This window comes from Talaromyces atroroseus, assembly GCF_001907595.1.
Source record: "Talaromyces atroroseus strain IBT 11181 chromosome Unknown scaffold_6, whole genome shotgun sequence".
In the NCBI taxonomy this organism is placed as follows: domain Eukaryota; kingdom Fungi; phylum Ascomycota; class Eurotiomycetes; order Eurotiales; family Trichocomaceae; genus Talaromyces; species Talaromyces atroroseus.
Window position 1 is genome coordinate 1,073,040 of NW_017971438.1, and position 15,961 is coordinate 1,089,000.

Sequence of the window (15,961 nt, forward strand, 5' to 3'; positions counted from 1 at the left end):
ACGTCAAGCTCGACCTCAGCACTCTGAGTGTCTGCAAAAAATTGCAATTGGAGTCGAATGCTACTGCAGTCAAAGACATTCACCGATATGGTTGGCTGAGTGTCTGATTTTCTTTCCGAACTCATCTTCAAGCATGGCGGTCAAACGAAAAGCAGGCAATGAAGCTGTCAGACAGCCTTCAAAATTTGCGAAGCGTACGCCTGGTGAGTTAACTTGTATCGGTTCTGGCTTTCCTTCTTCTAATATAGCATGCAGGGGCAGAATACGAAATTTCGGATGCTTCATCGGTATTTGATTCTGAAGATGAGATAGAGGAAGATGGTCCAGATGACGAGACTCCTGCCACGCCTCTCTCGCTAGCCTCCTCCAAATACCCATCAGAGCTCAAGACACACCTATGTCCGTTTGAGGGCTGTACAAAGGCCTTCAATAGGCCTGCCAGACTACAAGAGCATCTACGATCTCACAACAACGAACGTATTTTTCAGTGCACCTTTGACGAGTGCGACAAAACGTTCCTCCGAGTGTCCCATCTCAACCATCACATCAAAAGCGCCCATACTACAGTTCGCGATTACATATGTGATCGACCGGGCTGTGGGAAAGCTTTCGTGACGGGAACTAGACTGCGAAGACATCTAGCGGCTCACGACGGCAGAGACAAGTTTCGCTGCACCGAGTACCCTCCATGTAACGAAACGTTTCGGAAACACGCCACTTTGAATCAACATATCATGTCAATACATCTCAAGCAAAAACCATTTCCTTGCCAGCATGTTAATCCTAGTACGGGGCGAAAATGCCCCCAGGCCTTTGATACGGCGGCGCATCTTCGTAGCCATGAAAACCGCGTCCATTCTGATAGTCGTTTTACCTGCACGGAATGCTCGAGTGACGGGTTACAGTTTTCTTCTTACGCCGAATTGCAGGCTCATATTAAGTCAGTGCACCCGCCTCAGTGCCCACAATGCTCGCTTCAGTGTTTGACACCTCGAGAGCTTCGTCGTCACTTGGAGATTTCCCATGGTGAGATCAGCTTGGAGGAGCGACGTCAGTTTCCGTGCACGTTCCCCGGCTGTGACCGAAGTTTTACAAAGAAAGGCAATCTCACCGTTCACATTCGTACAGTTCATGAGGGCGAGAAGCGTTTTGTGTGCGGTGAAACAGATCTGTCGGCGTCGAAGAAAGTGGAGGGATGGAGCGCCGCAGATGGATGTGGAAAGCGATACAGCAGCAAACTGGCGCTGGAGGAACATGTTCGCACGGCGCATCTCGGCCTGCTGAATACAAAAGCAGAGCGTCGAGAGCGGCTGGGACTGCCTAAAGAATCAAGCCGAAGAAAAACGCCCCAGCTCTCGGCCATGGCACTTCTTACTGGCGAGGGTTATGCGGATGAAAGCGGAAGACATATTACCTGCTTCGTGACTGAGTGCAGGCATCGCTTCTATCGAGACTACGATCTCTGGGTCCATATGCGCAGCAAGCACGAATGCGAGGAGAGGGACATTGAGAACCTGTTCATGGAACGGGCTCTCTTAGGGCACGAGAATACCGATACTGTCTTTGGCATATACGGGCTGGAGTTTGATGACACCATTACTCACAACAACAATAACAACAGCGGCTGCGAGGAACTACCGTCTGTTGATGCCCATGGCGTTGCAGCACCGCCTCCGCAGATCATGAGCAACGACTTTGACGAGAAGATGAACGACATGCCATTTTTCGATTCTTTCCACGACATTGATACTCCTACTACGCCGGGTCTGGGCGATGCACTTGATGGCTTTACACATATCGACCCGAGCCTCTAATATTTGCCTGTGTGGCTCTTGTTCTTCTTATTCTTATGAGACATGATACTAGATAGCGCAATTATATATTTCAATTTCCACGAGCCTTGGTATTGAACTCTATTGGGTGGATCTGAGATACAGTACGTTACAGAATAAGATTGACGCAATCGGCAAAAGTGGGCCCCTCGGCCCGGTGAGCCGACCACATTGGACAGTGGGCACTGTAACGCGTAACACCAATACATGGACAGACAATACGCATACAAAGCGCCGTTCCGTGGCGCATTGTGGCTGCCCAGCAGTGGCGGTCTGGTGGCACGACTAATGGCGTCCACGGGTACGTACCACGCAGAGTTTGCAAGTTTGAATGAGCATAGCCAAAAAGCCAGCTGGCCGACCAGAGCAGTCCTTCTTCTTGCCATGGACGTGTAATCAAAGACAGATCTAATCAATCACACGGCTTGCCCAGCGTTGCATATGTTGATTATTAACAAAGTTACCGTTCGTTTTGAAGTCTGCTAAACTTACTGCACGCTAGCGCTGGCCGTGCGTCGGGTCTGGGGAGCAGAGTGTACGTATGATTTGATATTAGCGAGTGAAACATCGAGAAAGGCCCATCTTGGCGGCCGGCGAAGTGAGACAGCAAAAGATGCTCGTAGAACGGTAGAATAACCTCTGGAAGTCAAAACAGATTCAGGAGCACCGCTGAATAAGTAGCATGATCTGCCTGTTGTAGGCTCGACCCGTGCGTGGATCGCTGGGGCCGACGTCATCCGCTGGCTCCCGCCTGCTCCGTCTTTTTTTGGCAACCGTGGACAACTCACCTCCTCTCCTGCTTTCCTCCCTCCCTCCCCCATCTTAGGAGGAAAACCCGCAGAGCAGAAAAGCCGCCGGTGCATGTCGCAGAGCCTTCGTTAGAGTCGATATTCATCCAGCTTTGGTCCATGGCAAACAGCCTCTGTCGATCTCTCCACACCGAGACCCCGGTGGGACAGTCACATCTAAGACATTCAGCGTTTCTCCTAATTCCACCACCAACCCCCCGTCTCTTTTGACCATCCTTTGACGTGATTTCGCTCGTTTTCTCTTCTCCGATTTACCGGCATTCTTTCGTTTCTCTCCGCTCGGAGACCGGTGACAGCTATTCACTGTAGATTCAATCTACTGCTGACAGTGTGTCTCGCGCGTGCGTGTGGAGATAGCTTTCTTTCGCAAAGCCTGGACCACCACTGCTCCCAGCATGGTCCGCTCGCGTGGTAAGTTGACATTCTTCTAGAAGGTTGCGAATAGGGTCAACCATGTGGTTGATCCCCCTTTCCGCAGTCGGGACGCTAATCTGGGGCATCCCTTGCGTCTCTCACAGTTCTTTCGTTTATCTCGGCCTTCGGCCTGCCAAAAGGCGACCAAGCGACAACCTCCAAAGGAGGTGCCAGCACTTCTTCTTCTTCTTCACCAGTACCCGTCTCGAACAATCGAACGAAACTCGCAAAGAACAATACCGCTCCGCCAGGCGATTCTTCTTTTTCTCAGCACGGCCCCGTACCATGGTCCAATTCAGATCGACCGAGCCTCACGCGACCAGCGTCTATGGCCTTCACCTACCAACCTCGACAGACAGAAATCGAACATGATACGCTCCCAGAGCTATTGCCCATCTTTACATTCATGAACAGTCATTCGAACAAGCTGTACCAAGAAGGATACTTCCTCAAGCTAAACGACCTAGACACCCGTATGTGTCCCAGCGGTTCTATATTTCCGAAATTCCTTTTACTAATGATGTCTTATTCTCAGAGGGCCGGCCTAGTGCGGATCGAAAATGGGTTGAATGTTTTGCACAACTTGTGGGGACTGTACTTTCGATCTGGGATTCCGCTGCGCTGGACGCAGCAGGTGGCGAACAAGAAGTAACTCCTACTTTCATCAACCTTGCGGATGCCTCGATTAAAATGGTGAGTATTCTCCTCTTCTTGGGACTTCGGAATTTGAAGTTTTAGCATAAATGTTCAACGGCTGATATTTAATTTACCATCATAGCTCGAGAGCCTGCCCACATATACAAAGGCCAAATCTTTACAAAATGTCCTGAGTGTCTCGACGGCAGGCAGAAATCGCTATCTTTTCCATTTCAATTCCTTTCATTCCCTTACTCAATGGACTGCCAGTATTCGACTTGCCTTGTTCGAGCATAGATCTTTGCTCGAAGCTTACACAGGCTCTATCATCGCTGGCAAAGGCAGAGAATTGAACAATATCCGAAGGATCATGGAGCGCTCTCGGTACAAGTATGAGGATTGGGCAAGAGTCAGATTTGGTGCTGGGACACCATGGAGACGTTGTTGGTTTGTTGTGACACCACCAAGCGACAAAGATTATCAGAAATTGCACAAATCCTCCAAGAAAAAGTCAGTATATGATCGTACCACGCCGATCTTGACCGGTGAAATCAGGTTTTACGACACAAAGAAAACAAAAAAGGCAAAGCCGATTGCAACAGTCACTAATGCTTATGCCGCCTTTGCCATTTACCCTCAATCGAAGCTCCTGATAGACCAGTCTACCTTGGTTAAAATAGAGGGAAACATAACCATGAATTCACAGCCTCAATCCACAACGGAAGGGTTCGTTTTCATCATGCCAGAACTTCACCCAGCTGTGTCCGGCCTCGAGATTATGTTACGGTTCCTCTTTCCGGTATTTGACACGTTTGGACTTTATGGACGACCAACTCGACTCATTGCAGACACAAACAATTCAAAGAGTTTGATGTTCGCTTTTCCCAAATCACGACATTATGGCTATCTGGACGTGCTTGATGTCGTAAACCTCATCAACAAATCCGGCAGCCAAGGTTGGTCTGAGAGAGACTGGAGGGCGCAACTTAGGGAAGCAACTGGGCAGCGCATGTCTACTGTGAACAGCCCAGCGAGCAGCATTAGTGGTGGCCGACAGCATCTCTGGTCCAGTTTACCTAACCGCCACACCAAAACTCGATTTCAGGAACCTTCTCAACCTCTTTCTGCAGGCTTCAACCAGTCCTCTGATGCTATCATTGAAACTCCTGTCTCAATCACCGAATCTCCTGTTTTCGATTCAGCACAACCTTATGGACATTTTCGAGCAATATCGGACACTGGTGCCCTCCACACTACTAGTCCAGGAAAAACCTATGCTACCACGAGACTGTCAGTTCTGGAAACACCTCCTGAGCCTCCTGTTCATGGCATTACTTCCTCGTTATCAGAAGATCGCCCTGAAACTCGCCAATCTAGTAGCGGAAGTGGCTCTGATGGTGAAATGCAGCTACATGATGTACCTCAGTCAGTCCATGATTTCCACCCGAACGAACCTCCTGCACCTGTTGCTGCACCGCCGGCCTTTGCGCATCAACCAGGGGAAGTTCCTGCTAGCCGACCGAAAACTTCGCAGGAGATGCGAAAGGCTAACAACCGTATGTCTAGCGCAACACTAGCACAGTTAGCTGATGTGAGCAAAATGCGGATCGCCGCGGCCGGGTTCTCGGATATTCAAGAGAGCCCGTATTCAGAGGAGCTGGATTCACAATTGGAAATGAACCAAGGCTCTTCGGGCGATTCGTATGCGTACGCCGACCAAGAACAAGCACCGGCCGTGCCAGTACATGCTGATACACGCAGTAACCGACTTCAACAACCTGCTCCGCAGCGGGCTATTCAGGCAACGCCAAGTCTCCGCATCGATACGTCCAAAGTTACGAAAAGGAAACCTGTGCCTCCCCAGGCAGTTTCCCCCTCTGCATATTCCGTAGAAACCAGTGGAAGAACCGACTTTAATCCCCAAGAGGATCCGGTATCTGCGTTGACTGATCCGAGCATGAGAGACTTGCAGCACACTGTTGATGAGGCAGCTTTGAGCAGAATATTGCCCCGTCAGATATCTTTTCTACATGAAAGGACCATGACTCAAAATTCTAGGCCTGATGACGAGAGCATTTACGATGAGAGGTCAATTTCTCCTGACTATGCAAGCACGCGCAAGTCAACAGACACGAAGCGCTCGGAAGTCTCTATTCCTCGCCCGAGAATGGGTGTCTTGAAGACAGTGGGAGATGCACCTCCAAGCAAACAGGAAGTTACAATTGGGGATGCTCATTACTTTGCTAATGAGCAACTACCAAAGGAAAATCCCGATATCCCAACTATTGACTTTGGACCGACGTTGATTCATAGTTTGCACACACGAGGTCCTAGTATGTCTGATATGTTGAACAACGACCCTAACTCAGCTGCTCGCCGTGTTGGTGGAGAAGGCCATGCTCGAAAGCCGTCACGTTCTCCTGCTGGGGATGAAAAGCGCAGAAGCGTTGTTTGGCAGCCGGGTCTAGCAAGCTATCGTCCAGAGTCTCCCGCAAATCGCGCCATGACACCTGAGCAGTTCGTCCATCAACGGTCCAGTTCTAACTCTCGACCGTTAGATTATCCAATTGCTAGCCAGGGTGCCAGGCCGCGTTCAGGTGGTGACTGGCCGTTGGGAGCTTCCCAACTGCATGCAGGTCAAGACTTGCCTCCTCGTTCCCAGTCTCGAGGCTCTACGATGTTGTTGAACCAGAATGACATGCCCATTCGTCCTCATTCACGAGGTTCCACCATGTTACTTAACCAAAATGATATGTCCGTTCGTCCTCAGTCGCGTGGCTCTGCCGCCTTGTTGAGTCAGAATGATATATCTTCTCATCTATCCGCTAGAGAACAGGAGCACATCGCTCGCATGACTGGTTCGGCTTTTTTCAACTTCTCTCATAATAATTCGAAGCCGGCTGTTAGTTCTGGCGGTCTCATTGGGGCCATTGACGCTCGGGAGAGAGAAAAGCAATACATGAAGGAGGGTCTTAGCAATCAGCTCGTGCAAACCGCTATTGCACAACGCCAACAACAGCAAATATACGAGGCGCAGCAGATGCAACACTCCGGAGTTGGCAGTATCTACAACATGCCGGGCGCAAGCTACACTTGGGATAATCTGAATCATAACGCTTTCAATCAGGCGCACATGGTTCCTCGTCCCGCGACAAGTTCAGACTGGCATGTGTGGAACGGGCCTGTGGCATCTCAAACGCCACCTCCAGCGACTCAGCAGCCTAATCACTATTTCCAAAGCTATCAGAATTATTAATCAGTCAATTGCTGATGGATAATTTGAATACGCCGGTGTCCGTCGTCAACATGAACATTTCTCTTCTCCCCATTTATTTTTATTCACTCTTTTAATTCACAGGCGCACGCTTCACTACAATCATTCTAGATCTCCTTTTTTCTGTCTGTTCTGTTCGAGTTTAAGGTTTCATATCATACCCAATTTGTTACCCAGTTGCATACAAGGTTATTTACAACATTCCTTATCATCGTCATCTATTTTTCTGTCTTTCCCTGCATAGATTGGAGTTGAAAGAAGGCAAACTTGACTTTTCTTTCCAGGGCGTGCATGTACCACTCACAAAACTTTTATTAATCATTCCTTTTCCTCTTCTATTTTTTCAAGAAAATTTCGGGAGTCCTTATGGTGAGGAATAACCATGGCCAATCCATCGAATTTAGACAGATTCTCTCTTAAGAGGTGGAAAAGAATCTCATTGACTTATTTACACCATATTTCCATCATTTCTGTTAGTAGTGACAACCCGAGTATCTAAGTGGATGATGCATATTTGGCAAGTCTTCTTCAGATCGAGAGTCTACATATCATTCATTGAGTAGTAAGTCATACAAAACATATTGCAGAGAACACCTTCCCCTTTTCCAGATGAATACATGTATATAGTAAAGCGAGCATGGCTAGAGGAATGCATCAAGTAATGAAGACAATGCTTAATTGAAGACAGGGAATAATCAATGGTGGCCTAATATAAATCCGCTTCACATATAAAAGTTGGTGATTTTTCTCTTTGTTCCTCTTTCTTAATTGGTTTCTAGCTGAAATTTCTGGTTTTATTTGGTTTGCCTTTTTTTCCCCCCTCTTTTTGGTGCTTTTCTTAATTCGTATGTGCCTGTGATTTCCGAATTCTTCGGCTTCCCTCGTACAAGAAACGATCTACAGCAGCGGCAACAGTCAATGTACCGCCAATAACGGCGCATACTCCTGTCAAAAAGCCTGTAAAGGTCTTTGGGCGCTGTTCACGATTGATCACTTTCATTGGCGAGATGTCGTAGTTGAAGAACACGCCGGGAATACCACCTTGGGCGTGGACGCGCTCTTTGTGGCCTTCTGCAGCGTCGTTGCCACCATCCAGAGATCGCTTGTGCGATGTCACCGAGTATTGGTGTGTTTCAATGCTGCCTGCCGTGCCGTGTGCGGCGCCGTGAAGGCCTAGTGGTGTGGATTCATCGTCCCCATGAAGAAGGTCAGATTGTGCGCTATCCCAGCCCAAGGGGAGATAGGACGTTGAGACCACCTTGATGTAGTAATTGTAGTTGTAAGATGGCTCGTCTGTGAGTTGTTGTGTGTCATCTAGCGGGTTTGTATGATGATGGTCGGTCCATTGCCAACGTTGGGACACTTCATCCGAAAGTTGAGGTCCAAACCGTAGCTGGTGGATAATATGTGACATTGTATGCTTCTCTGAAGCCTCCAGGTCTTTGTCCAAATATGTCTCCAAATCATGGACATGCATATTCGCGCGCGAGAAACTTCGGCCGGGCGCGATGTGGAAATTACCAATCACCTTATTCACTCGCACGTCACCTTCAATGCGGCATCCTTCCTTGCGCTGGGCGTCAATTCGTTCTCCATAGCCCTCTCGCTGACACTGTTCAATATTCTGCCCCTTGCCAAAGGCCCAGGATTTCAATGCATAAGCCTCTCGTACTTCCTCACAGGTGTTGCAGCATCCGGGCTTCTGCGCATTATCCGGAGGAGGTGCGCCTCCACATTCACCACAATATTCAGGATCAAGATGTATAGCCACGTCATTCTCAGAGTGCCTGCATACAAGGGAAAACAGGATTAGCGACTGCAGAGTTGCTGGCATTGGGTCAAGATGACTTTTTCTTTACTCACAATTCGAGTCTCGAGACATCAATGGCTTTGCCCCCGTCGGCAACTGAACTGAGTCGCACTTTATTTAACCCATGAATGACACCCATCTGTTGTTCACCAGAAACGTCCATGACATCTAACGTCAACAGTTCGCATGGCAGTCGAGGGAAGGTCATGTTCAAATGAATTTCCATTCGTTCACCTAAAGATTAAGGCCCATCTGTCAGAAACCAAATCGTCTTCCACTTCCTCATAAAATCCCGTATTTACCTCGCGACTTGTCCACGATTAACTCAGGGAGTACCACCACTCGGCGGTAGTCGACCCATTCACCCCATACTAGCCACAGTATGGCAATCAATGATACCAAAGTGACAACTCCGCCAGAGGTTGTGCGAACACGAGCATCTTCGACCGTTTTGGCGAAAGCGTCAAGCCTCGTAAATCGTGATTTGGCAGGCATCTCTGTGCGGTTGCTGCTTACGGTCTCGCAAGACCATAAACGTCGAGAACGATACTATCCGAGGCACGCGCGAATACAACAAACAAAGCACCAGCTAGCTCCTGCAAGGAGGGCTTCGTCTGGTGAGATGTATTTACAGACGATCAGTCATGTAAAAAGACTAATTGAGAACGCAATTGTAATCCAAGTGGTGAGAAACGGCCTCGGAAAAGAAAACACAATTGCGCATTGCGGAGTCGAGATCTGGCCAGCTTGCGATTACAATTAATGCCATATCGGGAAGGAAGCGGACATGCGCCCCACTTCTTGCCTGTATAGGCATGTGCTAGTCTGCAGAGTCACGTGGCCCCGGAGAATCCCTGTCCGCCGCTGTCGTTGCCTACAAACGTCACTGCCCGCGATTCGCTCTTTTTTCTTCTCTCTTTGAGCCGACCAAAGAGCACTTCATGTGCTGCGATACCACAAACACTGTTGTTTCAGCATATTATTAACCGATTGAAGCCAGCTTGGGTTACGACTGGCCGCTTTTCAAAGGGCCTTTGCAGCCTTGAAGAAGTTTTCCAAATCCTGGAACGCTCTTTGATCGGCTGAGTCCTTGGTATCTGCAAGAACAGCGCCCTGCAAAACCTCCCTTTTCGAACCGCGAAACCGACGTTGTATCAAGTCTTAGGTCACGAATTGTCTCGGCTCTCGACACAGTCAGCTGACTGCGCGGTTTTCTGTTCATCAGGAGGTTCAATACCTCTGCCCAGTCGACTTGTCACTCGCTACTTTTGACCATGCCTATGCTGGGCGTGGCCTCAAAAAACAATCAAAACATGGCAAAGTCCAAGGTAGTACCAAACCGCTCCAGTACGCTGAGCCGAGGTGGCATTCGAAAACGTGGTGCTCCTACACGGACCGACCGGGATGGCGATCTGGACATGGGTGCGGCCTCGCAAAGAGGCCGCGGTGGTAAACGGGGACGTGGACAAGGCGGCTTGCCTTATTCACGGGGCCCGGCCAAAATGGAACTCGACGATCGTATTCAGAAAGCTATCGACGGCAGCGACGCAGGTTCGCTAGTCAACATTCGAGCAGGAGGCAACAAGTCACGTCTTGAAGAAATCAGCATCACAGGTTGGAAAGAAAGCAGAGCAGCGTCGAATCCGGACGGTGGCGTCCGGGGTACCATTGATTGGCTCGAAAGGAGACTCCCTTCAACGAAACCTGGCCGAAAAAACATAATCAAGGTATGTGCAACATCAGCATTAGCGGTCACCGATGCAGTATCCGCACCAAATCGTATCTTCTCAGGGTGTGCTGCTCATTTTAAAACGAACATTCTCAACTACGATCGATACTTCTCGGGATCTTTTCTTGCTTCTACTCTTGGGTGACTGCAGTACATGCATTCTTTTACGCCTTACTAACGTTCAGTAGCACCGCGTCGAAGGCGACGCGATCATAGTAACTATCCGGCCGGAAATGTTGAATAAGATATTACAGATCAATGGAAACATATTCGCTGGAGCCGAACTTGCTGTGGAGAAAGCCGATAACGTGCCCTCAATCTCTGCGGAAGAAATGAAGAAGAGACTGAAAGCTTTTCTGAGCAACCGATTCTTACCGGCGAACAAAATACTGAATTTACAAAATTTGGCAAACGACCCAATCCTTGTCGAAATGGGCCTTTTTCGAAGCCCTACAACCGAAACCAAATTCTACCAAGCTTTGATGAAGGTCTGGAGTTTGGAGTTCCCGACACAACAGGCTGGCCGCAATGCTGTTGAGAATCTCAGTCTTGCCAATAATGGGCTGTCTAATATACAGCCAATAACCATCCTTTCCCAAAATTTCCCGAACCTTAAGGCTCTCGATCTCTCCAACAACAATTTCCAGGACGAAAGAGCACTGGTCGCATGGCGATGGAAGTTCCGTCAACTAGAATTCTTGGACCTAAGTAATAATCCTTTCAGCTCAGTTTCCGTTTTCAAGGAAACCATGATGAAGTGGTACCCGAGACTCAAGACCCTCAACAACATCCAAGTTCGCACCGATGAAGAGATTGCCGCTCAAAGCAGGGCTCCAATCCCTGCCCAGCCACCTTTTTTCCAGGACGAGGGAAATATCGCCGAAAATTTTATTCGAAATTTCTTCGTCGGTTTTGACAAGGACCGAAATAGTACCCTCAATCTCTATTACGACAACAACTCATCCTTTTCTTTTAATGTCAACCCCGCAGCTCCGCGTGGAACACAAGACAGTGCAGGTGTCTCCGACTGGGACTCCTGGATAAAAAGAAGCCGCAACCTGAAGAAAATAAATCATATTGGGGCACGGATAAATCGCATGTATGACGGCGTTGAAAAAATTCGCGAGATCTGGAACTCCATCCCACAAACACAGCATCCTGGCCTTGATCAACCAGCTCAGTGGTTAATTGAGTGTCATTTAATGCCCTGTCTTCCTGATGCTACCGGACAGAGTCCATCTGGCGTTGGAGGCTTTCTTATAATGATTCATGGCCAATTCGATGAATCTAGTGGTGGCAAGATTGAAACTCGCAGCTTTGACCGCACGTTCATCCTGGGACCAAGCCCCGGTCCAGAGAAGGTCAAAGTCATCAGCGATATGCTTTCTCTTAGAGCGTACGGCGGATATAATGCGTGGGATATAAACAACACAATCGAAACAGCACCAGCTGCTAGCGCGCCACCGGTCCATCCCGAAGCACCTCAAGGTTATGGTATGCCAGCACCAGGAAAAGCAGATGTCCAGGTTCAGCAGGAACAGCTGGTCCTCCAGCTTAGCTTCACTACAAATCTGAAATTGGAGTTTTCGCAACAAGCACTGGTTCAGCATAATTGGAATATAGAAGGGGCTTTACGTGCTTTCGAGGAATCAAAAGTGAGTTACTGGTTGATGGTTAAGTGTTGTGAAGGGTGTAATGCTAACAGACATTCTCGCAGGCACAAGGGCAAATCCCGGCGGAGGCTTATGTGGCCTTAGGGCCTTAAACAAGTCTCTTACTTCTGTCAGATCTCTCGAAATTTGTTTACTTTCCATACCTTTTTGTTTTATTACGAGGGTCATATTTTTGGTTTGAGCTAAGATCGATTGTTGCGCGGATCTCTCTCCGCTACTTTTTTATGAAAGTGTATAAAATTGATTTGTAACATGATAAATTTGCATGGCTTGATGGAGCATGGTGGTTTTATTTTCTCTATTCTTGTCATAGATCTGAAATGTATTGAGAATATGCAAGGTGCCAGCATAGGCTTACCTATTGCGTATGTTGTTTTTGCTGGAATTTGAAAATTTGATGTGACTGACTATTTTATTCGTTTATTCTGACCTGTGAAACTAGTTGATTCAAACCCAGTTAAGTTGTAGTTCTATGGTAAAATAGTTACGCCTGGTCGTTCATACATTAGTAGCTTAAGACGCCGCCAAGACATCGCGCTGTTCACTCCCCAGGAAGCTCTCTCCGTACCGCTGGCTCTTCTTGACGAGTTAATTGATATCTGACTGACCTCCAGTTCAAACCACCATTGCTCCTAACGTCTCGAACGATCAATAATACTCTGGTTGTCGATCAGCTGCTAGCCCTGTCCGCACATGCCTCACGACTAAGGCAACGACGAATTGGCTTGCGGAGCTACAGCCACGCTACAATCAATTGATCCTGACGACGCAAAACCCCCCGGGCGACGACGACTGCCAGCCACATGTCCGCCAACGGTACATCAATTTCAGATCCTTTGGACGCAGGTGGGTTGTTTTGCAGACGGTTCATTCTTGTTTTGGCCTGACACCCGTGGCAGTTGATTATGACCCCATCGCGCATCTAAACGGCATCTTCTCCCATCCTTCGACGCTTTCTGCTGTCTCGCAGACTTCCGAGGCCCTCCGAAGATACCAAAATGAGCTGGACAGTGACATCGCACGACTTGTGGAAGAGCAAGTCACCTCCAATGCGGAAAGCGTGCAGCGTATCCAGACCGCTAAGGCGGACTTGTCGGAGCTGTTCAAGAAGATAGACGATGTGCGAGAACGTGCCTCGAAGACGGAGCAGTCGATTACAGATATGACAGCGGACATAAAGCAGCTCGACAACGCGAAAAAGAACTTGACCGTCTCTATGACCGCGTTGAAGCGTCTACAAATGCTAACAACGGCTTACGAACAACTACGCGCATTGGCAAAGACACGGCAATATCGCGATTGCGCGCAACTTCTTCAGGCGGTCATTCAGCTCATGGCCCACTTCAAGTCATATAGGTCGATTGATCAAATAGCAACTCTAAGTAGGAACGTGGCGGATGTTCAACGCGAGCTTCTTGAGCAGGTTTGTGAGGACTTCGAGATCACATTCGCTAAAGGCGAGGTACTCCAGAAACGTGTTATGCTCTCGGAAGCCTGTCTGGTCATGGATGCTTTGGGCGACAATGCGCGATCGAGACTGACAACTTGGTACTGCAACACCCAACTTCGAGAATATCGTCAGGTCTTCCGCGGGAATGAGGAGGCCGGGTCTTTAGATAATATATCTCGTCGCTATTCTTGGTTCAGAAGGATGCTAAAAACTTATGATGACGAGCATACATCCATTTTCCCTCCTTCATGGAGAGTGAATGAGGTACTGGCGAACACGTTTTGCGAATCAACTCGCGATGATTTCAAGGGTATTCTATCGAGGTCTGTACGGAGTGGGCAGACAATAGACGTCAATCTCTTACTTTCCTGTCTCCAGGAAACTCTCGATTTCGAACATTCCCTGGACCGAAGGTTTGCACAAACACCTAGAGTTTCCATAGATACAGTCGCTTCTTCCACGGATTCCCCCATATCCATGCAGAGTATATCCGAAGCCTTCGAACCGTACCTAGGACTGTGGGTGGAAGCGCAAGACAAACAACTGTCTACTTTACTGCCTAAATATCGACAGCAACCGCTTAAGCGTGAGGATGAAGAGTTTCATGCCCAGCTTGTCATTTCATCGTCCACGGAACTCTTCACATTTTATAGGCATTCACTTGCGCAGTGCGCGAAACTTTCTACAAGTGGGAGTTTAGCTGAATTGTCGAAGGTATTCGCCAAATACCTAGACCAATATGCTCAACAAGTGCTCCTCAACTACATCAGCGAACGAGCAACGACCCAAACGCCATCGAAAGTACCCTCCATCGAGGATCTAATTTTGGTTCTGAACACAGCGGACTATTGCTATACTACTAGTAATCAATTGGAGGAGAAGATCAAAGAACGTATCGACGAAAATTTGAAGAATACTGTCGATTTTGAAAGCCAGGCTGACGCTTTCATGGGCATTGCCAGCGCTGCGGTTCGTGGACTTGTCCGTAAAGTCGAAGTTCAACTGGAACCATGCTGGCGTGAAATGCGAAATTTCCCCTGGAACAAACTGGAGAATGTCGGCGATCAAAGCCCATATGTTGGAGAACTACTTGCCAAGACCAAAGCACAGGCGGATGACATCCTACTGTCTCTTCACAAGCAGCAGTATGCAAGAGCTTTCGCCGATAACATTGTTGAGTTTATATCAAACACCTTTATTAGCACTGTCTATTCGTGTCGTCCGGTTTCTGAGACCGGTGCTGAACAGGTATTGTGGAACCTTTTTAATTGATGGCTGTTTTCCTTCGCACATTCTGACTCTATTTGCTAGATGTTACTTGACCTATACACATTGAAAAGCGGGTTAACATCATTGCTGCCTTCCCCTGCACCCGCTGGTTTTGTTAAGCGAGTCAATTCAAGTTTCACAAAGGTTGACTGTCTTCTAAAGACGGTGCAAGTTCGTCCATCGCCACCTGAAGCTTTAGTTCAAGCTTATCTCCTTCACATCGCGGATCGAAGCGAAGCCAATTTCCGTCGAATGCTAGAAATCAAAGGTATTCGATCCAAACAGGAACAAAATCAACTTGTAGAGTTGTTCAACTTGCACCGAGCGTCAGACCGCCATGCCCCCAATCTACAGCAAAGCAATCCGCTATTCTCATCCTTTCAAAGCTCTTCCACGTCAGCTTCTGGTCCTGGAACAGCGTCCACTGTCTCCCAGGGGCTAAGTAACTTGGGAACAACTGCTACCACTTCCATAGGCACACCTGGCCGTTTTGATCCAACTATGCTCGGTTCAGCGATTATATCCGCTGCAAAAGATGGAGTGGAACGGTTCCCGCTTGGCTCTGGCGTAACAACGGCAGCTGGACATCCTCATACGGGCTCCGGCCCTACATCTCCAGGTGCAGGACTATCGGGGCAACAACGGGTTACGAGCGAGAGTTTTGAGGGAAGCGGCGTTGCTACTTCTGCGTCGGCCGCTACGCAGCTCAATGAGAATCTGAAGAATATTGGGAAGTTTTTCCGGCGCGACCTTGGAGGGTTTGGTGGCAGATTCGGACGATCGACTGAAGATGCTACTCGGTAAATAATACCACGTATCTAGAAATCATGCTTCATTTAGGAATATATATGCATTCTACAATAAGATCCCTTCTATAAGACTACCTTTAAACACCGTATCCAACCCAGCATGAGCAAAATATAAAAGCACAAGGTACTACGAGAAAACTGCAGCAATGCAAAGTAGATCCAAAACTACGACATGACGGGAACAAATGTAGAGCAAGTGTAAACCTGGAATAAATACTTCTCAAATTAGCCGATATTCACACAAAAAGAAACACGT

At 48.3% G+C, this 15,961-nt stretch overlaps 5 protein-coding genes across 5 annotated transcripts; 4 read left to right on the plus strand and 1 right to left on the minus strand.

Moving 5' to 3' along the window:
- Positions 1-133: 133 nt before the first annotated feature.
- UA08_05290 (hypothetical protein) lies at positions 134-1,814 on the plus strand (the record flags this gene model as incomplete). The annotated part of the gene is made up of 2 exons (XM_020267596.1): positions 134-203; positions 256-1,814. 2 exons carry the CDS (start codon positions 134-136, stop codon positions 1,812-1,814), a joined length of 1,629 nt encoding a protein of 542 aa, XP_020119818.1.
- A 1,222-nt stretch (positions 1,815-3,036) lies between these two features.
- On the plus strand, positions 3,037-6,947 carry UA08_05291 (hypothetical protein; the record flags this gene model as incomplete). Its single annotated transcript, XM_020267597.1, has 4 exons — positions 3,037-3,052; positions 3,160-3,528; positions 3,591-3,748; positions 3,834-6,947. The coding sequence occupies 4 exons, from the start codon at positions 3,037-3,039 to the stop codon at positions 6,945-6,947; spliced, it is 3,657 nt and encodes a 1,218-aa protein (XP_020119819.1).
- An 856-nt stretch (positions 6,948-7,803) lies between these two features.
- Positions 7,804-9,270, minus strand: UA08_05292 (hypothetical protein; the record flags this gene model as incomplete). Its single annotated transcript, XM_020267598.1, has 3 exons — positions 7,804-8,752; positions 8,829-8,943; positions 9,078-9,270. 3 exons carry the CDS (start codon positions 9,268-9,270, stop codon positions 7,804-7,806), a joined length of 1,257 nt encoding a protein of 418 aa, XP_020119820.1.
- A 779-nt stretch (positions 9,271-10,049) lies between these two features.
- Positions 10,050-12,269, plus strand: UA08_05293 (hypothetical protein; the record flags this gene model as incomplete). The annotated part of the gene is made up of 3 exons (XM_020267599.1): positions 10,050-10,502; positions 10,693-12,159; positions 12,222-12,269. The coding sequence occupies 3 exons, from the start codon at positions 10,050-10,052 to the stop codon at positions 12,267-12,269; spliced, it is 1,968 nt and encodes a 655-aa protein (XP_020119821.1).
- A 711-nt stretch (positions 12,270-12,980) lies between these two features.
- Positions 12,981-15,700, plus strand: UA08_05294 (hypothetical protein; the record flags this gene model as incomplete). The annotated part of the gene is made up of 5 exons (XM_020267600.1): positions 12,981-13,023; positions 13,077-13,950; positions 14,006-14,040; positions 14,070-14,875; positions 14,939-15,700. 5 exons carry the CDS (start codon positions 12,981-12,983, stop codon positions 15,698-15,700), a joined length of 2,520 nt encoding a protein of 839 aa, XP_020119822.1.
- Positions 15,701-15,961: the final 261 nt, after the last annotated feature.